The sequence below is a fragment of the Salmo trutta genome, chromosome 28, assembly GCF_901001165.1.
Source record: "Salmo trutta chromosome 28, fSalTru1.1, whole genome shotgun sequence".
In the NCBI taxonomy this organism is placed as follows: Eukaryota; Metazoa; Chordata; class Actinopteri; order Salmoniformes; family Salmonidae; genus Salmo; species Salmo trutta.
The window spans coordinates 27,959,695-27,987,442 of record NC_042984.1 but is presented as its reverse complement, the minus strand read 5'-3'; the positions used below and the strand labels follow the sequence as shown (position 1 = coordinate 27,987,442).

Here is a 27,748-nt window from a genome sequence, read left to right as displayed (position 1 = left end):
CCAATTTCCTGAGGCCTTCACACAAACAACAAAATAATAAAACTTAATTATGATATTAACTTTGGCTAACAAGTGGAAGGAATAGAAGATGTCATGTGGGGGGAATAACAGATACTGTATCATGTGGATGGAATGACAGATATCATGTGGATGGAATGACAGATATCATGTGGATGGAATGACAGATATCATGTGGATGGAATGACAGATATCATGTGGATGGAATGACAGATATCATGTGGATGGAATGACAGATATCATGTGGATGGAATGACAGATATCATGTGGATGGAATGACAGATATCATGTGGATGGAATGACAGATATCATGTGGATGGAATGACAGATATCATGTGGATGGAATGACAGATATCATGTGGATGGAATGACAGATATCATGTGTTTTCATGCTTGTCACATGTGATTGCATTTTCACATTGATATCCAAATCACTCATACACGCCATAATTTAATAAAAGGAAATAGGGCCCATATACAGTATGTAATAGGAAGTAAATTATATGCTGGGAATATGCTATCAATACTTAATACTATGTTCTTTGGGGGAAAGAAAACATTGATCAAATCCATCTTCGCACAAGCAATGACAATTTAAAGCGTTGTTGATTTGCTCCATTAAATGTCTATATAAAGTCAAAAACATATTGCTGCTGAGAATGCCATTTGTCATCTAATTACTGTAATAAGCCTACCTTTTCATCCCCTACTTTGCTAAGAGGGTTATTTGTCATCTATGAGTTGCCGTGGTCTATACTAATAGTAACATTTATCATTGTTTATTACTGTATATGTCCAACCATACTCCAAGGATGCATGATTATACTATTTGGGGATTTAATTTTGGGGTTTGACAGCAGAGAATATAGTTTTATGGATTCCTTTCCTTTGCTTGATAAATGGTCTAAGAATAATCTGAAATAAATTGTTGCTTTATAGGAAATAAAAGTTGGATGAGGACCGATGGAAAAGTGTTGTACAACTGGGTGGGAGGAAAGCTGACTTCCTCATCAGCTTTGGCCTTAACAAAAGGGATGTGTCCAGTAGGGAGAATTATTTTATTTTGCATTCCCTACTGAACATGACCCAGGACTACACACCCCCATGGTCAAATCTCATTGTGTGCATTACAGACCTGAATTTAAATAGTAAATAATACTTTGTGTATGATTGAGCCTGTCCGGAGTGCTAGATGGGTGAAGTTTACACTTATGGTACTATTCCATTGGTTCCATTGCTCCAGGCAAGCAAGCTCAATCAAGTATTTGAAAGAAAACAAATACCATTGTAATCAGTAGTGGTGTGCAATACTAGAGCACGATGCTATAATGACAGTGAACAATGACAAAATTAACAACTCTTAACAGTCACATGGGTGAGTAGTTAAGGTGCCATTGTGAGTATTGTTGTGACTATTTGAGTATTCTGGGTATTGTTGTGACTATTTCAGTATTGTGAGTATTGTTGTAATTATTAGAGCGGCCTTAAAAGCACAATATTTAGAAATCGCTTCGCCATTACCTGATTGCTAAAGTTCTCTCATGTTCACCTAATTTCAGTTTATGTGACAAAACAAGCAATGTATAGTGTAGAGAATCATTGTACCATCTAAACTGCTGTGAAATATATTTAACCTTTATTTAGGCAGGAAAGTCCCATTGAGACCAACATCTCTTGTGCAACGAAGCCCTGCTTCACAAAACAGTAAACAATACAAAGTACATAACAAGGAGTTAGTGACACAATTACTTCAAAGACAGGAGTACAAAAAACACAAAAATCCCCAAACACAATGATAAAAAACACGCACAGTCCTCAGAGAAGAGGTCATTTACCAATACTCTGAACTGCGGGAAAGGCACTTGGGGTCCAATTGTAGGGTTTTCTGAAATGTGTGTTTTAAAAGACAACTTATATCGATCCAAATGCCTAGGTATTTATGAGAAGGGACACGCTCAATTTGGGCTGCATTCAATGTATTTAAATCTGTGGCGTTAATGTTGTGGGCGCTACATTGCAGTACCTGGCTCACTCTCTCACACTGTGTTCCTGTGCTCAATAGGGCATATGACCTTGAATATTAAAATGCTTATCAAGTCTCTCTTGGAATACTAAAACTTTGCACTTACCCACCTTACTCACTCATTCTGTGCTCCTCTGAAACACAGAGCACAGTTGAAATAGACCTCTCTGAATATTAAAGCTATGCTAGCTTTATTCCCAACCATACAGTCTACTTTACAAACTATAATATTATATCTTATTATCCTGATTCTGTGTTCCTTGAATATCATCTTCATGATTATATTCAACCCCCTAATAATTTCTAAAATGACCTTCTTGCCAATCAGATTCATTAAATCTGTGGTATAATTCATGTGCACACAAACAATCAAGTCAGATCAGTTAACTAATTCACGCTCAGACATTTTCATTTGCATTTTAGTCATTTAGCAGACGCTCTTATCCAGAGCGACTTACAGGAGCAATTAGGGTTAAGTGCTTTGCTCAAGGGCACATCGACAGAATTTCCACCTAGTCATCCTAACGCTCCTAATCGCTAGGCTACCTGCCACCCATAAATCAAATGTGAAACTTTCATAAATCAGAACTTTGCGCACTGCCACTAACAGCTCAAATCTACACTTATTTCTATAAATGTTTGATAAATGAAGACCTACCTATATGTTTACATCCTAAACCAGGGCATATGTGATACAGTCTAATAGTGAAATGACTAATCCCAAGGGGAGTCTGTCTCATTAGGCAACCACTGAAGTGCACTGGATATTGTGATGAGTGGCGCTAATTGCCGTGTAAGAACATGTGCGCAATGCTCTTAAGCTCTTTAAAGCTATATTCTGGGATTTGAAAAACAAAATAATGTCAAACCAAAAACACAATTGAACAGCTTTCCAAATCCCTGACTATAGCTTTACCAGCATATTCTAATTGCTCTAAATTCCAGCTGTGAAGGTGAGGTTGTGGGGGGGTGGGGGGGGGGGGGGGGGGGGTTACAGTCTTATTCTCTCTTGAAATGACCAAATATGTTGGATAATCATCCAGCAATTTAATCTATATTCATCTGGCAGTCAGTATCAAATACTGACATCTACAAAGCTATAGCGTTTGACCCTGCCATTTTGTAAGTGAGAGAAATTAAGCCGCTTCATAGCCTCGTTAAAACAAGATCAATAGCAGGACTCTTGTACTACCAGCGTAGCCTCAATTAGGGTACCAATCGAGCTGTACTTTAAATGAATGACTGCGCACTCAAGCGCTAGATGAGACTTTCTTTTAGACTCACAACCTCGCTTTTCAATGTTTTTTTTTTCTCCCCATCCAGGATTAACATAAAGAATAAAGAATGGTATCCATTATCCACATCTTCAGGACTTTAAATGCATCTTCAGGTCAGAACGGTGAATGGAGGATGATGTCTGGGCACTGCATGAAAGCTTTGCATTACCTGTCCTATAACACACTAATGCCACATGTTCACAATGTCAATGCTCCATGCCTTAACATTTATTTTCTCTTGATGATAACGAATAAAAAAGGATGACAACTTCCAAGCAACATCATTGGCAAGGCTAAAGAATCATTTCTTAAGGCGCTTACCTGCAAGGAACTCCGCAAATGATAGCAGCATCATCAGTTTCCATAGCAACTCCATTTTAACTGTCTCAGGTTAATATAGGCTCACATCCAACCACAGGTGTGCAGAATCCTGGCTTTGTCCTTTCCGGCACCTTTTCTGGCCTTTGGTTGGCACGAAAAGAACAGAGGGGAGGAAAGCGAGAGGGAGAGGGAAAGAGAGAGAGAGGACATTAGACATTCAGAATCAGTGGCCACTGGCTAGTCACAGTGTTTTATATCACAGGGACAGTAATTGTCCACGTTCCCCAGGCAACCACTCCCAAGACAGAAAAGACAAGAGGAAGATGAAAATCTATTCCATCTGGAAAGTCATAAACCGGTTTTCAAAACTTGTTAAGCATTGGCGCTCGACATTGTCCAGGGCTTGAAATGGTTTAATAGACCCCTGTCTGTGTTTGTGTGCTTCCCATGCCAAAATAAATGGCTATATTGGAAGTACACTCCCCTACGTATGTCTCGGACAATGAAGCTAAAATGTTGAATTTAGCTTCATGCTCCAGCATTTTGTATTTGAGACCAAACATTTCACATGAGGTAAGAGTATAAAATGCCACCTTTTACTTGAGTGTATTTTCATACATACTGTATCTGTTTTACTGTTTAGAAATGAAAGCACTTTATGTTCCTAGTCCCGCCATTTGAGGGAGTCATAATTATTCACTTATACAGTGTAGGTTATTAAAGTAGTCAAAAGTTTAGTATTTTGTCCCATAATCGTTGCACACAATGACTACATCAAGCTTGTGACAAAAAATGTGGATGCATTTACAGTTTGTTTTGGTTGGGTTCCGGATTATGTTTTGCCCAATAGGAAATTGATGGTGAATGTACTGTGTAATTCTATGGTCACTTTTATTGTCAAATAAAATACCATTTGATTCGTCACATGCAACGAATACATCAGGTGTAGACTTCACCGTGAAACACTTAATAATAATAATAATAATAACACAAGAGGAATAAAATACAAAACAATGAAGCTATATATAGGGAGTACCCGCACCAGATCAATGTTCAGGGGTACAAGGTATTTGAGGTAGATATGTACATGAAGGCAGGGTAAAGTGACTAGGCACAAGGATAGATGATAATTCGAGTAAAATAAAGAACAGAGTAGCAGCAACATATGATGAGTGTGAAAGTGTGTGTATGTGTGTGTGGTTGTGTGGCATCAGAATGCGTGTGTGTGTTATGTGTGTGTGCTTATGTAGTGTATGTGTGTGTGTGTGTGTGTGTGTGTGTGTGTGTGTGTGTGTGTGTGTGTGTGTGTGTGTGTGTGTACATGTGTGCATGTGTGTGTCAGAGTCAGTGCAACATAGGGTCATAGGGTAGTCCGGGTAACCATCTGATGAACTATTTGTCTTTAGGCTTGGGGGTAGAAGCTGTCTTGGAGCTGATGCTCTGGCACCGTTTTCCGGACGGTGGCAGAGTGAACAGTCTATGGCTGAAGTCTGGGCCATCCTCTGACACCGCCTGATATAGAGGTCCTGGATGGCAGGGAGCTCGGCCCCAGTAAGTAAGAATGGAAAAAAATTCTGATGCGGATACTACAGTGATTATGGATAAGCATGAATTAATTGTGAATGATGATGAGTGAGAAAGTTACAGAACAACAAAGATCATACCCCTGTAAAATGCTTAACCTCCTCTGTTAAGGTTAATGGTGAGTGAGGTTAGCATGTTTAATTGTAGCCTCTGTAACTTTGTCACTCATCATTATTCATGATTCATTCGTGATTTTTATTAATCATGGCATTATCAAGATGCATTTAGAAATGTTCAGAAATGTATCTACTCACTTGGAAAGAAAATTACTAAAGTCATCGTTCACCATTCAGTTCATATTGGGAAAAACAACCCAAAACAGAACCAAAACAAACTGCAAATGCATCCAACGAGTTTGTAGAGTCACAAGCTTGATGTAGTCATTGGGTGCTAGGAATATGGGACCAAGTACTAAACCTTTGACTACTTTAATGCACTATAAGTGAATTTGTCCATGTCTTATGAATACTTCAAATGGGGAATATATAAAGTGCTTTCATTTCTAAACAGTAAAACAGATATGCATGCAAATACCCTCAAAAAAAAGGTGGCATTCCTTACTGTTTATGAAACATTTGATCTGAAATCCAAAATGTTGGAGTATAGGGCAAACTTAAAATGTTTGCTTCACTGTCCAAATATATAAGGAGGGGAGTGTATTTGATGTGTATTTTGTATAGTAACATACTGTAGTTTCATTCACACAGTCATTTATCTATCTTAGCAAAATGCGAACAAATTGCTTGTGCCAAAATAATTACAATGCATGTTTACAGCAGATGTAGGCCGATGTTCTTTGTATAATCAGGATACTCTTCAAATGAAACATGACAAATATAATAAACCACCATCCTAGCACTTTGAGCTCTGAGCTGGAAGGATTATGCATTTCTGACATAAAGAGCTGACTGCCCATGGGGAGAACCATTCTCATTCACTGGCAATTGAATTTCATGTCCTCCTCAAATTAAATCACAAATAAAGTTGCAATATAATAATATGAACCAGTGTACAACTAACTGATGGTGGTATATGTTTTTATGGATCTATGGATATTGATAATATATCTAAGGTAAGAACAGGCTGATTGTAGCATTGAGGCAATTGCATTCGCACAATGTGATAATTTCTAATTTAGAAGTCAATCAATTATATTGAAGGTCCAATGCAGCCAATTTTGCCTCAATATCAAATCATTTCTGGGTAACAGTGAAGTACCTTAATGTGATTTTTTTCAATTGAAATGGTCAAAAAGAAACAAAATAGCTTCTTAGCAAAGAGCAATTTCTCAAACAAGAATGTAGCTGGGGCTTTCTGGGAGTGGTCTGATTGGGAAAGGAAAACTGAAAAATAGCTGTTATTGGCAAAGAGGTTTGGAACTCTCTTTCTTATTGGTCAATTAACTCAATTTACCACCTGGTGGTGTCAACAGGCATGCCAAAACTCCATCTCACCAGACGGTATTTTCAAACAGCTCTTACACTAAAAGGGCATCGTCATTTTCACAATTTCACAGTACTATTCCAACTTCATATTGTGGAAATACATATAAAACACAGGAAAATCACATTTTTGACTGAACTTGGCATTAAATGTTGCGTGTACAATGATTTGGTGATTTGGCAGTTGAAACGAGAAATGAATCAAATGGAAAGGGGGAATCTTATATATTCTGTCTATTAAGTTGGAATCTTATATGGATAGTTCAGCGATTTTACATATTTAGATATTCGTTTCCTTGCCTTGAAATCAGTGAGGAGTGACTGCAATAATTTGTGAAACTAGCTGCATGCCAATAACGCTAAAAGTATGTTTGGCCTAAAACTCCATGTAAGTCAATCTCCCTTTCTTAGCATGTTATATGTTTGGGTATGACATTTTAAAACATGCTAAACAGGGGAGTGTTAGCACTTGGCACCCATAGCTGTGAACAAGGAGTGACTACATTCAGGAAGTGGTCTGAAAAATGCTAACATTAGCATTTGTTTGCAATGGCTAGTTTAACAAAACCAAAGTGTGGATTGCAGTCACTCCTTGTCCATAGACTGTTTTTACGGTAACAAAACAAATATCTAAATATTTCAAATCACTGAATTATCCCTTTATTTATTTATTCTCTCTGCATTGTTGGGAAAGGGCCCGACACCTTTTGTTAACAAAGCATGTATTTTATTTGAGGCCACAACCTCGAGTCTGAGATTCAGTTCAACTATAGCCCTGACACATGTTTTTGTAAGAAATGTTGACAAGATAAATGCACCAAGCTGTCTGTTTAAACTACTAGCACACAGCTTGGACACCCATGTATACCCCACAAGACATGCCACCAGAGGTCTCTTCACAATCTCCAAGTGAAGAAAAGACAATGGGAGGCGCACAGTACAACATAGAGCCATGGCTACATGGAACTCTATTCCACATCAGGTAACTGATGCAAGCAGTAGAATCCGATTTAAAAAACAGATAAAAAATACACCTTACGGAACAGCGGGGACTGTGAAGAGACACACACAGGTACAGACACACACATAGGCACACAAACGCTAGCACACGCACTATACACACGTGCATTGTAATATTGCTGTATGGCGGTATTATACATTTTGTATTGTAGCTTTGTAGTGGTGTAATAATGTTATTGATGTACTATTTTATCTTTTGTTTTGCAGAAATGCATAATTATGGATACAAAAGTAATTCTCGTGTTTCAAAAGTTTGGACATCACAGCGCAGTACAGCAGAGCACAGTGCAGTACAATAAAGCAGAGCAGAGTAGGGTAGAGTTAGTACGGTGGAGTAGAGTACAGTAGAGTACAGTAGAGTAGAGTTCAGTGCCGTAAAGAAGAATATAGTTCAGTATAGTAGAGTACACTACAATATAATATACTTTACTGTACTGTACAATACTCTACTTTGCTTTATTGTACTTTACTAGTGTATTGTAATATACTGTATTCTACTGTGCTCTATTCACTGTACTGTGATATCCAAACTTGTGAAACATACGTCTATGATAGGTTCAAATTTGGACGTCTGGTATCAGTCGGTGCTCAGTGGGTGAGGATGCTGGTTACATGGAAGTTGAAAAGTAGTTGAAATTTGGTCAGTCCACCCTGGCCTTGAAGTTACCGTCCACAGATGGACCCGGAAAAAGAGGAGGCTGATGGGAAGGTGTTAGTAAGAGCTGGGAGAGGTGACATTAACTGGACAGTAAGAGAGAGAGAGACAGAGAGAGAGAGAGAGGAAGAGAGAGAGAGAGAGAGAGAGAGAAAGAAAGAGAGGGAGGGGATGTCCAGACACTTAATACTCTTGGTTTGACCATCAGACAACACAAAGAAAAGAAAACAGACATGCTGAACATAGCAGTATGCCAGTGAAAGGGAGAACAGTAGCAGGTGACCCAACTGTGGTTTGTGACTATTATGATTTCCCATTGTAGCCAATTCACTTGCAGTAATTCCGTTACAGATTTTTTGGGGGGTAATTCCATGACCAATTGTTACCGGGTTTTAAGCACCTAATAATTAATAAACAAATTGGACATCAGTAAAATCACTATAAGTAATTGGCAGGTCTACCATTACTTGTTACTTCAGTGAACTTTAATTATCCTCTCTCCTCATGAGGAAGAGAAATTAGAAAATATCTTAAAGATATGTGGGATTTTGTTTAGGGAATTACAATACACAAAGCAATATTTCTAAACAATACACAAAGCAAAAATCCTAAACTAAATATAAGTGTTGATATTAGTTGGCATGGTTGAAACATTTACATTGTGTTTTGATTTATTTCTGATACCTTTTAAGAGTTTTTCTAAGACCCCTTTTCCATCTGTTTCCAGAAATGAAAGCCTTTTCTTAATTTTTAAGATGGAAAATGGCTGAAAAATGTATCTATGCCTTCATTTGCTAAAAATATAGACTCCCAATTTGATATGATCCTATGAACTTCACATAGTGGTGTTCATGGGTCCATATAGAATGTTCCATGCAATCGTCTCCTCAGCCTGCTCAAAAGCCAGCACCCTGTTCATTGCTACAATACTTGCAGCTATACTTTATGTTGTTTTTGACCATGTGGGGTGCCAATTGTGTAAGTCACACAAATATGGACCAGTCCATTGTATTTTAGAGCTCCCTAGCTTTCTCTGAATATAAGGTTTTCCTATTCTATTTTTCCATGGCCCTATATTGACTTTTATCCGGACCTACAGTATCCATAAAGGTGCAAAATCCTTGAAAAGTGGTCAGTTTGAGAGGTTACTCATGAGGCATTAATTTAAATGACCATTGACAAAATGGTCAACAGGAAGTATTCTAGATTGTGCCTTTAATGAGGAAAAGAAAACACATATCATTGGCTATTCAACAAGCATTCAGAAATCTTTTTTAGAGAGTGAAAGTAAAAAATAAAAAAAAGATGGTGCAATGGCTGAGCAGCCAGTAATAGACAGGGGGTTATTTTCACAGTTTCTCTGTTTTCTGCATGGCTCTTATCTTTGTGTGCCTTTAAGGCAACGCAAAGCATACTGATGCATATTTGAATAAATCAACTGTATCTTTGACACATTCCCCAGCACTGCACCCATTCTGCACATGCTAAAACATTAAAGACAACACTTTCCCCCATAAATCTCATTATGGAGATTGGGTTTAGTGTGTCATCTTAGTTCTAATTTATCAGGCCGTCATTACGATGCAAATGTTGTGACGAACTGTTGGCTTTTAACAATAAAACAAAGACCTCAAACAAAGTCTTGTGCCCCAGTCACTGGATATTAATACTCATCCTTTGAGGGAATAACTGTGAGAAAAAACTCTAGATAAATTAATCAACACAGTGTCTGACACATGCAAGAAATCCTTGAAACTGTCAGGTCTCAATATATAATGACACTACACTCTTCAAAGCCAATATGTTTTCTCTGTTTGATGGAAGGACAAATCATGTTGTCTATTATGATTGTAAAAGCATAAATGTTCACCGACATCCTTGTAAATTCCGTCATCCACATGAATGTTTGATGTGCGGAAATGACAACATTAGCATATTCAGATCGACAACTACTCTACTGGAGTTGCCAGAAGGTAGGAACTGAAATTTCAGTCCAGTGGAGTTGACTCATTCTTAAAAGCTGGAATCAGAAACACCTTTGACAGAAATCTCTTGATCTCTATTACTGAGTAAGCCCTTAGACACGAGACATTAGACAAAGGGTTAGAGCGAGTGATGAAAGACTGCCTTTTGATCGTGGGATATGTTCATCCTCAAATGATGTTGGGAATTGGTGTGTCTGTAGCACTCCTTGAATATTTTCACAAATTAATAACCCCAGTGGCCTAAAATGGTGGCTCTATAATTTCCTGATTCATTCTTACATTTTATTTGATTGTTTATATTAACACATAAACTGTAGTTAATGATCAGATGCACCAAAACATTGGGGGGGGGGGGGGGGGGGTGTTAAGACATTTAATGGTGTTAAAGGGGCATGCCCTAGCACTGATTAGATGAACAGCTGAGGAATGGGTGTGGAGATGTAACCATTCCCAAATTCATATACAGAACTATGGTTGCAAGGACTGACCAGCCATATGATTAAATTGATAGTTTTAATGTATTGAGGCTATACAGTGTTAGTTTACAATTACATCATTTACAAACAATGGATAAAAAAAAAGCTTATATTTTAGGTTCTGATGGGGTATGAGGCATTTATTAATTATATACTTCAATAATCAATGGATTCAGTATATACAGTACCAGTCAAAGATTTGGACACACTTACTAATTCAAGGGTTTTTCTTTATTTTTACTATTTTTTACATTGTAGAATAATAGTGAAGACATTAAAGCTATGAAATAACACATATGGAATCATGTAGTAACCAAAAAGGTGTTAAACAAATCTAAATACACTGCTCAAAAAAATAAAGGGAACACTTAAACAACACATCCTAGATCTGAATGAAAGAAATAATCTTATGAAATACTTTTTTCTTTACATAGTTGAATGTGCTGACAACAAAATCACACAAAAATAATCAATGGAAATCCAATTTATCAACCCATGGAGGTCTGGATTTGGAGTCACACTCAAAATGAAAGTGGAAAACCACACTACAGGCTGATCCAACTTTGATGTAATGTCCTTAAAACAAGTCAAAATGAGGCTCAGTAGTGTGTGTGGCCTCCACGTGCCTGTATGACCTCCCTACAACACCTGGGCATGCTCCTGATGAGGTGGCGGATGGTGTCCTGAGGGATCTCCTCCCAGACCTGGACTAAAGCATCCGCCAACTCCTGGACAGTCTGTGGTGCAACGTGGCGTTGGTGGATGGAGCGAGACATGATGTCCCAGATGTGCTCAATTGGATTCAGGTCTGGGGAACGGGCGGGCCAGTCCATAGCATCAATGCCTTCCTCTTGCAGGAACTGCTGACACACTCCAGCCACATGAGGTCTAGCATTGTCTTGCATTAGGATGAACCCAGGGCCAACCGCACCAGCATATGGTCTCACAAGGGGTCTGAGGATCTCATCTCGGTACCTAATGGCAGTCAGGCTACCTCTGGCGAGCACATGGAGGGCTGTGCGGCCCACCCAAAGAAATGCCACCCCACACCATGACTGACCCACCGCCAAACCGGTCATGCTGGAGGATGTTGCAGGCAGCAGAACGTTCTCCACGGCGTCTCCAGACTCTGTCACGTCTGTCACGTGCTCAGTGTGAACCTGCTTTCATCTGTGAAGAGCACAGGGCGCCAGTGGCGAATTTGCCAATCTTGGTGTTCTCTGGCAAATGCCAAACATCCAGCACGGTGTTGGGCTGTAAGCACAACCCCCACCTGTGGACGTCTGGCCCTCATACCACCCTCATGGAGTCTGTTTCTGACCGTTTGAGCAGACACATGCACATTTGTGGCCTGCTGGAGGTCATTTTGCAGGGCTCTGGCAGTGCTCCTCCTGCTCCTCCATTTGCACAACAGCATGTGAAATTTATTGTCAATCAGTGTTGCTTCCTAAGTGGACAGTTTGATTTCACAGAAGTGTGATTGACTTGGAGTTACATTGTGTTGTTTAAGTGTTCCCTTTATTTTTTTGAGCAGTATATATTTTATATTTAAAATTCTTCAAAGTAGCCACCCTGTGCCTTGATGACAGCTTGCACACTCTTGGCATTCTCTCAATCAGCTTCACCTGGAATGCTTTTCCAACAGTCTTGAAGGAGTTCCCACATATGCTGAGCACTTGTTGGCTGCTTTTCCTTCACTCTGCTGTCCAAATCATCCCAAATCATCTCAATTGGGTTGATGTCGGGTGGTTGTGGAGGCCAGGTCATCTGATGCAGCACTCCATCACTGTCCTTGGTCAAATAGCCCTTACACAGCCTAGAGGTGTGTTTTGGGTCATTGTCTTGACGAAAAATAAATGATAGTCCCACTAAACGCAAACCAGATGGGATGGCGTATCACTGTAGAATGCTGTGGTAGCCATGCTGGTTAAGTGTGCCTTGAATTCTAAATAAATCACTGACAGTGTCACCAGCAAAGCACCCCCACACCATCACACCTCTTCTTCCATGCTTCACGGTGGGAACCACACATCATTCGTTCACCTACTCTGCGTCTCACAAAACAACGGCGGTTGGAACCAAAAATCTAAAATTCGGACTCATCAGACTAAAGGACAGATTTCCACCAGTCTAATGTCCATTGCTTGTGTTTCTCGGCCCAAGCAAGTCTCTTCTTATTATTGGTGTCCTTTAGTAGTGGTTTCTTTGCAGCAATTCGACCAGGAAGGCAAGATTAATGCAATCTCCTCTGAACAGTTGATGTTGAGATGTGTCTGTTACTTGAACTATGTGAAGCATTTATTTGGGCTGCAATCTGAGGTGCAGTTAACTCTATTGAACTTATCCTCGGCAGCAGAGGTAACGCTAGGTCTTCTTTTCCTGTGGCGGTCCTCATGAGAGCCAGTTTCATCATAGCGCTTGATGGTTTTTGCAACTGCACTTGAATAAATTGTCCGGATTGACTGACCTTCATGTCTTAAAATAATGATGGACTGTCATTTCTCTTTGCTTATTTGAGCTGTTCTTGCCATAATATGGACTTGGTATTTTACCAAATAGGGCTATCTTCTGTATACCACCCATACCTTGTCACAACACAAATGATTGGCTCAAACGCATTAAAAAGGGAAGAAATTCCACAAATTAACTTTGAACAAGGCACACCTGTTAATTGAAATGCATTCCAGGTGACTACCTCATGAAGCTGGCTGAGAGAATGCCAAGAGTGTGCAAAGCTGTCATCAAGGCAAAGGGTGGCTACTTTGAAGAATCTCAAATATAAAATATATTTTGATTTGTTTAACACTTTTATGGTTACATCATGATTCCATATGTGTTATTTCATAGTTTTGATGTCTTCACTATTATTCTACAATGTAGAAAATAGTCAAAATAAAGAAAAGGTGTGTCCAAACTTTTGACTGGTACTGTAAATATACCTTGGGTGAACTATCCCTTTAAAGCCATTTTAGGTTTGACAAATATATTCCGTGTAACATTCCATGTTACACTTACAGAATTATACACTCTATATCTATACTTGGCTTGGGGCTAATTGTTGCCTTGCTTTTATACACTGCTCAAAAAAATAAAGAGAACACTTAAACAACACAATGTAACTCCAAGTCAATCATACTTCTGTGAAATCAAACTGTCCACTTAGGAAGCAACACTGATTGACAATACATTTCACATGCTGTTGTGCAAATGGAATAGACAACAGGTGGAAATTATAGGCAATTAGCAAGACACCCCCAATAAAGGAGTGGTTCTGCAGGTGGGGACCACAGACCACTTCTCAGTTCCTATGCTTCCTGGCTGATGTTTTGGTCACTTTTGAATGCTGGCGGTGCTTTCACTCTAGTGGTAGCATGAGACGGAGTCTACAACCCACACAAGTGGCTCAGGTAGTGCAGCTCATCCAGGATGGCACATCAATGCGAGCTGTGGCAAGAAGGTTTGCTGTGTCTGTCAGCGTAGTGTCCAGAGCATGGAGGCGCTACCAGGAGACAGGCCAGTACATCAGGAGACGTGGAGGAGGCCGTAGGAGGGCAACAACCCAGCAGCAGGACCGCTACCTCCGCCTTTGTGCAAGGAGGAGCAGGAGAAGCACTGCCAGAGACCTGCAAAATGACCTGCAGCAGGCCACAAATGTGTATGTGTCTGCTCAAACGGTCAGAAACAGACTCCATGAGGGTGGTATGAGGGCCCGACGTCCACAGGTAGGGGTTGTGCTTTCAGCCCAACACCGTGCAGGACGTTTGGCATTTGCCAGAGAACACCAAGATTGGCAAATTCGCCACTGGTGCCCTGTGCTCTTCACAGATGAAAGCAGGTTCACACTGAGCACATGACAGACGTGACAGAGTCTGGAGACGCCGTGGAGAACGTTCTGCTGCCTGCAACATCCTCCAGCATGACCGGTTTGGCGGTGGGTCAGTCATGGTGTGGGGTGGCATTTCTTTGGGGGGCCGCACAGCCCTCCATGTGCTCGCCAGAGGTAGCCTGACTGCCATTAGGTACCGAGATGAGATCCTCAGACCCCTTCTGAGACCATATGCTGGTGCGGTTGGCCCTGGGTTCCTCCTAATGCAAGACAATGCTAGATCTCATGTGGCTGGAGTGTGTCAGCAGTTCCTGCAAGAGGAAGGCATTGATGCTATGGACTGGCCCGCCCGTTCCCCAGACCTGAATCCAATTGAGCACATCTGGGACATCATGTCTCGCTCCATCCACCAACGCCACGTTGCACCACAGACTGTCCAGGAGTTGGCGGATGCTTTAGTCCAGGTCTGGGAGGAGATCCCTCAGGAGACCATCCGCCACCTCATCAGGAGCATGCCCAGGCGTTGTAGTGAGGTCATATAGGCACGTGGAGGCCACACACACTACTGAGCCTCATTTTGACTTGTTTTAAGGACATTACATCAAAGTTGGATCAGCCTGTAGTGTGGTTTTCCACTTTAATTTTGAGTGTGACTCCAAATCCAGACCTCCATGGGTTGATAAATTGGATTTCCATTGATTATTTTTGTGTGATTTTGTTGTCAGCACATTCAACTATGTAAAGAAAAAAGTATTTAATAAGATTATTTCTTTCATTCAGATCTAGGATGTGTTGTTTAATTGTTCCCTTTATTTTTTTGAGCAGTATATTTCAACTCCCACTCATACCATTGTCATAACTTGTTGATGTCTTTTTAAATTATTGATAGTGCTACCAAAAAAGTTTTTATGAAGAAACCAGGCTAAGCCTTTGGCACTTGTTTTTTTATTCCTCATTGTTCCACAGACAGACCTGTCTATCCATCAGTGAATGTATGTGGCCTTGTGTGCCTTCAGGGGAGTTGAACAGCCTTGTTATGGGGCGATTCCTCACAAAACTAGAACAAAAAAAGACCATGTTGTTTTTGGTTTTCATTACATTTTATCCATAGAAGGGTACTTTGGAGGAAGGATTATGGACATATATTTGACATTTGTAAATTAATAATTTGAGAATACTTTATTGAAGTTGGAACATTTGTGACATTTTGGCCTCCTTTAATGTTTCATCTGTAGGTGCTACAAAGCAAAAATGTGTGTTATATGAAGCTTTACCACTTGCTCTGTAATATGATTGGTATTGATTTAAATTACAATTTTCTTACATTCATTTATGAATATAGAAAAATATGAACATGAATATAGAAAATATAAGCATTTTAATTTTGCAAATATTTATGTATATCGTTGAACATACTATACTCTCCGTGCATATCAAAGTTCTAGAGTGGGATATCTTCTGTTTTTAAACTTAAATCCCATTTTATACAGAGAAATATGCATAGTTGGCAATGTAACCAATCACAGCCCTCCGTTTACTTGTATCATTGCACATCCTGCAAATCACCAGCAGAGGGCAACCATTTTGAATCCATTTTCACATTCACTCTGTTGGTAATGCTTTTGCAAATTGGATCATAACTCTAAAAGTAGCAGAGATCCCACTCTGGAAGTTTGATATGCCTGTAAAGCATATTATATTTAACAATATATTGAACAAATTGCCAAATCAAAAATCGCATATTTTTTTATATTCCTAAATTAATGTAAGACAAGTTTTATGGAAATCAAAATACTACAAACATTACAGAGCAAGCGGTAAAGCTTCATATTACACAAATATTTGCTTTGTAGTACCTAACGATGAAACATTATGGAGTCTTTAAGGAGGCCTGGGTAAGGCCAAAGTGTCACCAATATTCCAACTTCAATTAATTATTTCTCAATTATGCTTCAAGATACAAATGTCAAATATATGTCATCAAACCTTCCTCCAAAGGACCCTTCTATGGATGAAATGATGTGAAAATTCAAAAAATCCTGGTATTTTTTTGTTCTAGTGTGATGTGGAATCACCCTATGACTAAATCAAATTCAAAATGGTCACTGCTCATGTCTATTCTGACCCTTTGAGAAAGTTCCTTTAATAGCTATGGTTGTTAGGATACCGTATCTGTATAACATGCAATGGATGCAAAACATTTTAATCGCTGGTTGCAGTGTTTAGTTCCATTGCCATGATAAGACTCAGTTGCAATAAGCTTATCTGCACAGTTTGTGCAAGTGAAGGATAAATAACCTGCAAAAAACCTTCAAAGGGAACTCATACAGCACATCTCATATGTTCTCTTCAACTGTTACAGGTTCAGTCCTGTGTCATCCCGACATGGAGTATAATCGATCACAAGACACGGTGGCTAATGAAACCGAACATGTAGCCATCTCTGTTTTCTCTAATGATGGTAAATGTCTATCCATTAATTCCCATACTGTACAGCCCTGGCTGTGTCTCTAGGAAATTGTGACGCATTTTGTGATTAAAACCCTGTGGATATAAAATACAAAATGTTGACAGTTTGGAAGCAGAACAGTAGTGGTGTGTGGGTAAAATCACAAGGGAAGCCAGACCAGAAAAAAGGCATATTACAACCTATGTGTTGTGATAATGGCGTTGTTTTCTCTATAACCTGTTAGTTCATATCCCTTGACACTGTGATATATAGGCCAGAATAAATTCAACCGCACATTTGTTTCATTACAAAACCGGAGAGCACAAAACATATTGCATGTAACAAACAGTTACATGACCTACAGCATGGTCAAGCGAGGAACTGTTTCCAACAGTTTTGGACTACTAAACAACTATTGATTTTGAACCACGGAGAGTTACCGCAAGTCGCAAAGAAAACAGGAGCTGCCTCCACTATTCCAAAACCATTTCAACTTCAACATTTCAACATAATTGAATCACCTATGCTTAGTCTAATACAGTGATAACTAAAAGATACCAAAAACAATGTAGTCCAATCAACGTAAGCTAAATATGATGTCACTGTCCATGGTGCTGATTTCTGTGTGTGTATGTGTGTGTGTGTGTGTCTGTGTGTGTGTGTGTGTGTGTGCATGTGCGTGTGTGTGCAAGTAGTAAAAACATGTTGACTCACCCTACTTGTAGAGAAACAACAATGCCATCCTCCTATTTCATGTTGCCTAAATGGTCTATTACTCTGTCATACAAGTACAAGCTTTTAGTTTTTGTTGACCTAGGCTCCCAGGCTAAAATACTTGCTTGCTAGACTAACTTCCTTTCATGGGCAACAATGCGCCAGGCCAGCTCGTTAACATTAGCATACTACATCTAGCTACATGTAACTTCCATCCTCTCAGACCAGGAGCATAATGTATGAATTTATGGTTGGATCAGAATCGCTGTTATAATCATTGGCCATTATGGAGAATCAAGTATAACCACAAGTCCAAATCCCTATCCCCATCCATGGCTAATTAACGAAAGGGATGATTTTAACTAGCTAGCTAGCCACAACAACAAAACAAGATGCAACAATTCAAGTTTTTTTCTGTCAATAATGACATTTGGCTTGTGATTTGATTGGTCTGAAGCCAAATTCAAACTGGCTTCCCTTGACACTTTATTTTGGCGCGCCTGTCACGTCCTGACCATAGTAAGATGTGATTTTCTATGGTAGAGTAGGTCAGGGCATGACAGGGGGTGTTTTTCTATGATTTCTATTTCTATGTTTAAGTTCTGTTTTTTCTATTTCTATGTTGTTTTTTGGGGGGTTGATCTCCAATTGGAGGCAGCTGGTCCTCGTTACCTCTAATTGGAGATCATATTTAAGTAGGGGTTTTTCTTCTTGGGTTTTGTGGGTGATTGTTTGTGAGTAGTGTTTGTTCTCCTCTGTGTCACGGTTTGTTGTTTTTTGTCTATTCAGTTATTTTTATGTATTGCATGAGTTTCACGGATTTAAATAAAATGTGGAACTATCAACACGCTGCGCCTTGGTCCCCTCTCTACGACAGCCGTGACAGCGCCAGGACCATTCACAGCTGAGCTCACTCAGTTCAGCTCAATGCTGATTGCTCCCTGGATTCCCTTGCATTCAATGCTACGGGGGCAACAATGTCATACTCTTTCTGACCAGACAGCATCAGATAGATACGCTACACATACTGAGACAGAGGGGCGTTATTTCGTTCGCTTGGATGTTTTCTCCAGTGAGATACATTCAGCCTCTTGCGAATTGAAGGACATTTATGAAACACAGAGAGACGAAAGATAAAATATTTTGTATGTTTTTTTCATTTTTTCATGGTAAGTTTTTTGGGGAAGCCTGGCTTCCATTGGCATCTATGAATACACATCACTGAAGCAGAGTAGGAAACGCTGTAAATAGGCTTGTTTTTTGACCTGATGATCTTATAGTTCCATTTTATTATGGGTATGGTTCAATCCAAATTGACAGATTTAGATTGAGATTTAAGGGATTATTTACATCAAAAAGTTAGGGTCAGATGTTTTCATACCTCAAAAGTGTCTTTAAGCCAAGTCCAATTCCTATTCTACAACATCTGTTGTACTGTAGATCTCACTAAATTAAGAAGTCTGAAGGCCTCAAACCCAAATTAATGAAAAAGATTGGCACCATTTAATCAGTTGGAATTAGATGGTGGCAATCCTTCCCATTCATTTGGTATTGGAGCCTGTAAATTCATCCTATTGCATCGTGGGATCTACAGTTGGATGTACACAGCAGATGTTATGGGTGATTAACTTTAGACCACTTTTCAGGAATGAAGAAAATCAGACTTTGGTGTGCAACTACCCCTTTAAATAGCAAAAGATCAAAGACAGAGAAAATTATCATGTTCCCATGCTCAGATATTGCATGCATCAACCAATGGTTGGGTTACACGTCATTGACTCTGCAGTCGGGCTCCAGATTGCTATAAAATATGATGTGGTTAGCTAATACGTAAAATACCAATCCAGGCTTTGCAAGATCTGGCAGCAATGTCTGAGCAGGGAAACACGACCAATGACTGCTGATGGTAGCCATACACTCAGGCTACAGCGATGGCAGTTGATTTGACCCCTCACCACCCACATTCTCCAATACTATACATTTTTCAAGACAAATGTATTAATAGAACAGTACTCCTGCTCCTTGCTGTTGAGGAGTCCAGATGACAATATTCACACTAAAATGCATGAGCACTCCCCCCAAGCTCTGAATCATGAATGAGACATACTCCCACACTCCTCAGTACAGACAAGACCAGGAAAAATGGAATACGATGCTGCATCTTTAATCACTCAGACCTTGACTTCACTTGATCCACAGACACCATCTCTATTTCATTCTTAGTCTGCAAGGCTCATTTGACTGCTCCAAGTGCCTTCCCGTCATTTAAAATACATTTTCTGATGGGGCTCAAGTTAAGACTCGTGGTAGAGAGAGACAGAATACTTCCACCAATCCTCTGTACTTTGATTCAACTCTAATGGGAATTAAAGACTAATGGGACTACGGCAAGACAGAGTTGAGCGTTGGCTGAAGTTACATTATGGCATCATACCAATTACGGTATATATGAATGGACAAAGTCATCGATCACATGACACCATTCATTCCTATGTGAAGACGCAATAGTGCATTGAAGTCAAATTAACTCAGTTAATTAAGATGGCGTCTCATGGAGACAAACATGAGCAGTTTGAGCTACTCCAAGAAGTATCGGAGGCTAGCTCGGTGCTGCCGCCTCTCACTGAGTAACTCAAGTTGAAGGCCTGACCGTGGTACTGCAGGCTGCTATTAGCAACTAAATTATCCTTATAACTTCTTCTGTGTGAGATTTAAAAATAATGGGTTCAAGGACATACATCTGGTGTATTAGAAGCAATTATTGGTACCATGATTGTCTTCTAAAAATGTTTTTATTTACCCAAAGATTGACATTTTTCCATTCACTATAACGGTGGATCCTCTTTCTGCTAACAATGCCTGCAGTACCGCGGTCGACCTTGAACTTCTGTGGCTTCAATGGAAGAGGGCAGTCGTTCTCCCCTGCGTCATACAATTAAGACACTATTTCAACGTGTCCTATCGGTTCTTTCTTCCCCACAACTGGTATGACTTGGGGGTTGAAAATGTGCCAAGATATTCCCTTGCCAAAAGTACACCTTAAAAGTGGCACTAGACAAAGAGACTAATGGTGTTTTGATCGAAGCACAACCCGCAGGCATTACATAACATATACCAGCTTCTCTGTTCTTCCAGACCCCACCAGGGGCGCTCAGAGTGCACTCGTACCGCCTCCCATGTGACATAAGCAAATCATCTAAATATGTCAAAGGGTTCCCCATGCACCATGTCAATCTTGAAGCTACAATGTAAACCATATGGAATTCCCATTTTCCCACAAGCCCAGTTATAATGGCTAAGCTCAAGCAGGGTAAAAAAATATATATTTTCCCCTGGCTGGCACCATGTCTTTGTTTTTAATCAGAAGTGAAACTGCATAAAGGTATACCTCTACGTACTGGCAATTCAATAGCATAACTAGCCAACATGTTGTCCAATCATCACACAAGTGATCATTAAATCAGTTTTTGGTGAATGATTCATGTATCACATTGTTCATACCACTTTAATACAATAAACAGAATCAAACAATTCTCATTCTCAACATGGCCATTGCTATCAGCCTTTACTATACAATTTAGTAATCGCTCGATTAAGAAAAAAAGGGTGGCGCTGAACTCATGTCGTAGTCCCTCCGAAATCTGCTATATTGGTGTCAGCGATGGGATGGTGCCTGAGTGATATCATTAGAGGTGTGCATGTTGTATAAGAACATGGCAGACTTCCATAAAAAGGGAGAGTGTAGTGACTTTGCAATTGATCACCATACTATGACCACTGCTCAATGTTTAAACCTTATTAGTACATGGGTAACCAAGTAAACCAACTGAACTTGCTACACTATCAAATGCATGAAGCCCTACTGATTTAGCACAGTCTATGACTATGTCTACATGCACAATTGTAGAACCTACTGTGTTGCATTGAGATCAGATACTTTCAGAAGTGTTGACGATTCCCTTTTTGCACAATTAAAGCAGTCTGCAATTCGAAAGACAACATAATGGGGTCTCCCGCCACTTGTTTTGGTATACAGGGATGCGGTTAGTAAAATGTAACTCTTCTCAAATTGAAAGACAGTGCTTTAGATGCAATGACTGTCTATGTAATGGACTGTTTGAGTTCATTCCAACCAATAACAGAATATTTAAGTGTATTGTAAACACAATCAATGAAACATATGACTTCTTGATTTCTTAGCCTAACTAGTTTAAGTGTATCATATGCAAATTAACTTGGACAATCTGACCACACAATCAAGGTCGGTGCAGGTTTGCTCTCAAGAACCCAAGGTGGCATTCTGCATTTTCCCAGCCATTAGTACCACTCACAGCAGGCTCCATGTAAACTACAATCCCGACGCCTTGTTTGAACGTTTAGAAACGTTAATAATCCTCGTTTGCGATACGGGTTTGGACAATTAAGAGGTCTCTACTTTCACATCAACATAATTTCACAAATACAAAATATACACTTAACGTTAACCGGTTTTAACACATTTGCAGACGAACGTATTTTTCAGTTACAATACTTGTATGGCATCCTTTCTCCCCGTTACACAGAGTTGTTCTGATCACGCTAATTAACCAAGGTGGTCACCTCTGTCTTCAGTCTGTCTTCTGTAAACAAGCGCTGTAACATGAAAATATGGCCGTGTGGGAACCCTAACCTTATAAAGGTGTGTAGTAATTTAACATTTTTTTTAATTATTATTATGTCCCGTTGATATGAAATATAAGGTCCTTATGTTTCCAAAACTGTTGCGCAAACACGTCCAGACCGGCTTTTAACAACCCCCGCCAAAAGATACCTTTGTGAATAGACACTAGTCTAGAGTTAGCTAGAGTCCTTGACTGGCGAGTGCTCTGTAGCCTACAATCATTGAAAGGGTGACAGATGTGATTGGAATAATTCCAATCCCCTGTTGCTCACTGTCTGTCGTGGCAAATTAGTTCTACTGGTGGTTTACATGAGGTAGAATTGACAGGGTGTACATTTATAAATTGAAAATTGCAATCTTGCTGGTACTTTCGTCTTTGAGATCATATGGGCATAGGCTATAAGAACATGTATTCTAAAATATTAGGCTTATTGAAATATTCTATTTTTTAGGTAAAATGGAATTTACAGTAGGCTAAGCAGTACGTTTGTTATTCAAATAAATAATTTAAGAGAGACAAATATTAACCAAATTGAATTCAGACAATTAGTCAGTCTGTGAAGTGCAAAATAATACAGATGATAGTGGACACCTGCATATGCAGAGTAATAACACAGAATTCAACTACCAAGAAGCATACAATGACAACGTACTGTATGCCTACTTTGATCCCATGATTGATATTGGTCATATCAACTAAAACTGTATTAATTGTGTTTGTACAATTCTGCTTAAAAAACATTTAACAAAAATCATAACTACAGCAACAACACAAATGTTATGAGTTACCTGTCTATAATTCCTGCAATTTTTAACGATGCTTATCCTTTGCCCGATATCCATGTTAAACCACGCATTCCTCTTCTCTCCAACGTCAATGATAGACACGTAGTTGTTGAGTTACTCACTTCGCTCTGAAAGTAGTCAACTGAGAACACATTTCAGTCGGATAGATGTTTTCTTGTTCCAAATAAATACAATAGGTTTACTCAAAACGATACAATCCACTTCAAATCTTAACCAAGGCGCGCGCTCAACCGCGGTTGACTGGCACTTGATCTAGTCTACCACATCCACGGCTGTCAAATTCATTTGAGGAACAGCAGACGCTTCGCTTTGTGCCACAGCGGGACACCAAACCGACCAGCTAAACAGTACGGGATTTTCAGGATTTCATACGAAATTAATTAATTATTTAACAACCAACGAGATGGGACGTGGAGTGCTTAGCCTACTGGTCGCCACAGAGAAGCAGCCAAACGCCACTATTTTGGCCATGGAAGCCTATGGAGGCGTTTATGTGCTCACCCACTGCGGGTTTTTACACGAAATGTTCATTGTGAACCACTCGATTGTGAACCACTCGTCGGGAATGACAAAGTTGATGCTGCTGGCACTGGCAGAGTGTGAGCTGTACAGAGAATTTTGCTTAACCACTACAGATACACTCCATATCTGTAGACATATTTTATCTGTTGGTGAACGATTACACAATTTTAGAGGTAATCTGGGATTGGTACCTGCATTTTTTTACTTTTAAATTATATATATATGTTTTCTTTATGAACAGGGTAAAATGGGGTAATTCACATTTAAAAGCTAAAGTCTAGATATCGTATTCTAATTAAATAAATATAATATTGAAACAAAATGGCATCGCACAAAACACCAGTCTCAACGTCAACAGTGAAGAGGCGACTCGGGGATGCTGGCCTTCTAGGCAGAGTTCCTCTGTCCAGTGTCTGTGTTCTTTTGCCCATCTTAATGTTTTCTTTTTATTGGCCAGTCTAAGATATGGCTTTTTCTTTGCAGCTTGGCCTAGAAGGCCAGCATCCCGGAGTCGCCTCTTCACTGTTGATGTTGAGATTGTTGTTTTGCGGGTACTATTTAATGAAGCTGCCAGTTGAGGACTTGTAAGGCGTCTGTTTCTCAAACTAGACACTCTACTGTACTTGTCCTCTTGCTCAGTTGTGCACCGGGGCCTCCCACTCCTCTTTCCATTCTGGTTAGGGCCAGTTTGCGCAGTTCTGTCAAGGGAGTAGTACACAGCGTTGTACAAGATCGTCAGTTTCTTGGAAATTTCCCACATGGAATAGCCTTAATTTCTCAGAACTAGAATAGACTGATGAGTTTCAGAAGAAAGTCCTTTGTTTCTGAGCCTGTAATCAAACCCACAAATGCTGATCCTCCAGATATTCAACTAGTCTAAAGAAGGCCAGTTTTATTGCTTCTTTAATCAGAACAACAGTTTTCAGCTGTGCTAACATAATTGCAAAAGCATCTTCTAATGATCAATTAGCCTTTTAAAATGATAAACTTGAATTAGCTAACACAACGTGCCATTGGAACACGGGAGTGATGGTTGCTGATAATGAGCCTATGTAGATATTCCATAAAAAATCTGCCATTTCCAGCTACAATAGACATTTACAACATTAACAATGTCTACGCTGTATTTCTGATCAATTTGATGTTATTTTAATGGACAATTTTTATTTTTTTATTTCAAAAACAAGGACATTTCTAAGTGACCCCAAACTTTTGAACAGTAGTGTATATACAGTTGAAGTCGTAAGTTTACATACACCTTAGCCAAATACATTTAAACTCAGTTTTTCACAATTCCTGACATTTAATCCTAGTAAAAATTCCCTGTCTTAGGTCAGTTGGGATCACCACTTTATTTTAAGAATGTGAAATGTCAGAATTATAGTAGAGAGAATGATTAATTTCAGCTTTTATTTCTTTCATCACATTCCCAGTGAGTCAGAAGTTTACATACTAATTGAGTGTATTTGGTAGCATTGCCTTTAAATTGTTTAACTTGGGTCAAAAGTTTCAGGTAGCCTTCCACAAGCTTCCCACAGTAAGTTGGGTGAATTTTGGCCCATTCCTCCTGACAGAGCTGGTGTAACTGAGTCAGGTTTGTAGGCCTCCTTGCTCGCACACGCTTTTTCAGTTCTGCCCACACATTGTCTATAGGATTGAGGTCAGGGCTTTGTGATTGCCACTCCAATACCTTTGATGGCCACTCCAATACTTTCTTGTCCTTAGGCCATTTTGCTACAACTTTGGAAGTATGCTTGGGGTCATTGTCCATTTGGAAGACCATTTGCGACCAAGCTTTAACTGCCTGAATGATGTCTTGAGATGTTGCTTCAATATATCTACATAATTGTCCTTCCTCATGACGCCATCTGTTTTGTGAAGTGCACCAGTCCCTCCTGCAGCAAAGCCCCCCCACAACATGATGCTGCCCCCCCCCCCCCCCCCCCATGCTTCACGGTTGTTCACGGTGTTCTTCGGGGTGCAAGCCTACCCCTTTTTCCTCCAAACATAACGATGGTCATTATGGCCAAACAGTTCTATTTTTGTTTCATCAAAGCAGTGGACATTTCTCCATAAACGACGATCTTTGTCCCCGTTTGCAGTTGCAAACCATAGTCTGGCTTTCGTATGGCGGTTTTGGAGCAGTGGCTTCTTCATTGCTGAGCGGCCTTTCAGGTTATGTCGATATAGGACTTGTTTTACTGTGGATATAGATACTTTTGTACCTGTTTCTTCCAGCATCTTCACAAGGTCCTTTGCTGTTGTTCTGGGATTGATTTGCACTTTTTGCACCAAAGTACGTTAATCTCTAGGAAACAGAACGCGTCTCCTTCCTGAGCGATATGACGGCTGCGTGGTTCCATGGTGTTTATACTTGCGCACTATTGTTTGTACAGATGAACGTGGAATTGCGATTCATTGAATTATAAGTGAAATAATCTGTCTGTAAACAATTGTTGGGAAAATTACTTGTGTCATGCACGAAGTAGATGTCCTAACCGACTTGCCAAAACTTTAGTTTGTTAACAAGAAATGTGTGGAGTGGTTGAAAAACAAGTTATAACGTCTATGTAAACTTCCGACTTCAACTGTATATACACAGTGCATTCAGAAAGTATTCAGACCCTTTGACTTTTTCCACATTTTGATACGCTACAGCCTTATTGCTAAAATTGATTAAATAAAAACAAATTCCTCATCAATATACACAAAATACCCCATAATGACAAAGTGAAAACAGGTTTTCATACATTTTTGAAAAAAACAGAAATACCTTATACATAATTATTCAGACCCTTTGCTAAGAGACTTGAAATTGAGCATCCTGTTTCCATTGATCATCCTTGAGATGTTTCTACAACTTGATTTGAGTCCAACTGTGGTAAATTCAATTGATTGGACATGATTTGGAAAGGTACACACCTGTCTATATAAGGTCCCACAGTTGACAGTGCATATCAAAGCAAAAACCAAGCAATGAGGTCAAAGGAATTGTCCGTAGAGCTCTGAGACATGATTGTGTTGAGGCACAGATCTGGGGAAGGGTACCAAAAAATGTCTGCAGCATTGAAGGTCCCCAAGAACACAGTGGCCACCATCATTCTTAAATGGAATAAATTTGTAACCACCAAGACTCTTCCTAGAGCTGTCCACCTGGCCAAACTGAGCAATCGGGGGAGAAGGGCCTTGGTCAGGGAGGTGACCAAGAACCCGATGGTCACTCTGACAGCGCTCCAGAGTTTCTTTGTGGAGATTTGAGAACCTTCCAGAAGGACAACCATCTGCAGCACCACCAATTAGGCCTTTATGGGAGAGTGCCCAGACGGAAGCCACTCCTCAGTAAAAGGCACATGACAGCCCGCTTGGAGTTTGCCAAAAGGCACCTAAAGACTCTCTGACCATGGGAAACAAGATTCTCTGGTCTGATGAAACCAATATTGAACTCTTTGACCTGAATACCAAGCATCACGTATGAAGGAAACCTGGCACCATCCCTACGGTGAAGCATGGTGGTGGCAGCATCATGCTGTGGGGATATTTTTCAGCGGCAGGGACTTGTAGACTAATCAGGATCGAGGGAAACATTAATGGAGCAAAGTACAGAGAGATCCTTGATCCAGTGGCGAATTTGCCAATCTTGGTGTTCTCTGGCAAATGCCAAACGTCCTGCACGGTGTTGGGCTGTAAGCACAACCCCCACCTGTGGACGTCGGGCCCTCATACCACCCTCATGGAGTCTGTTCTGACCGTTTGAGCAGACACATGCACATTTGTGGCCTGCTGGAGGTCATTTTGCAGGGCTCTGGCAGTGCTCCTCCTGCTCCTCCTTGCACAAAGGCGGAGGTAGCGGTCCTGCTGCTGGGTTGTTGTCCTCCTACGGCCTCCTCCACGTCTCCTGATGTACTGGCCTGTCTCCTGGTAGGGCCTCCATGCTCTGGACACTACGCTGACAGACACAGCAAACCTTCT

General features: G+C 40.0%; 1 protein-coding gene across 4 annotated transcripts in view; it reads right to left on the bottom strand.

Annotated features, from left to right (window-relative positions):
• Nucleotides 1-23,601, bottom strand: part of cntn3a.1 (contactin 3a, tandem duplicate 1) — a 110,977-nt gene extending 87,376 nt beyond the window's left edge. For all 4 annotated transcript variants that reach the window (XM_029719452.1, XM_029719454.1, XM_029719451.1 and 1 more), the window contains exons 1-2: nt 23,240-23,601; nt 3,640-3,780 (exon numbers count right to left, since the gene is read on the bottom strand). In XM_029719452.1, coding sequence (XP_029575312.1) covers nt 3,640-3,694 — 55 coding nt within the window. In that variant the 5' untranslated portion in view covers nt 3,695-3,780; nt 23,240-23,601. The remainder of the gene's footprint in view (nt 1-3,639; nt 3,781-23,239) is intronic.
• Between the last annotated feature and the right edge of the window lie 4,147 nt (nt 23,602-27,748).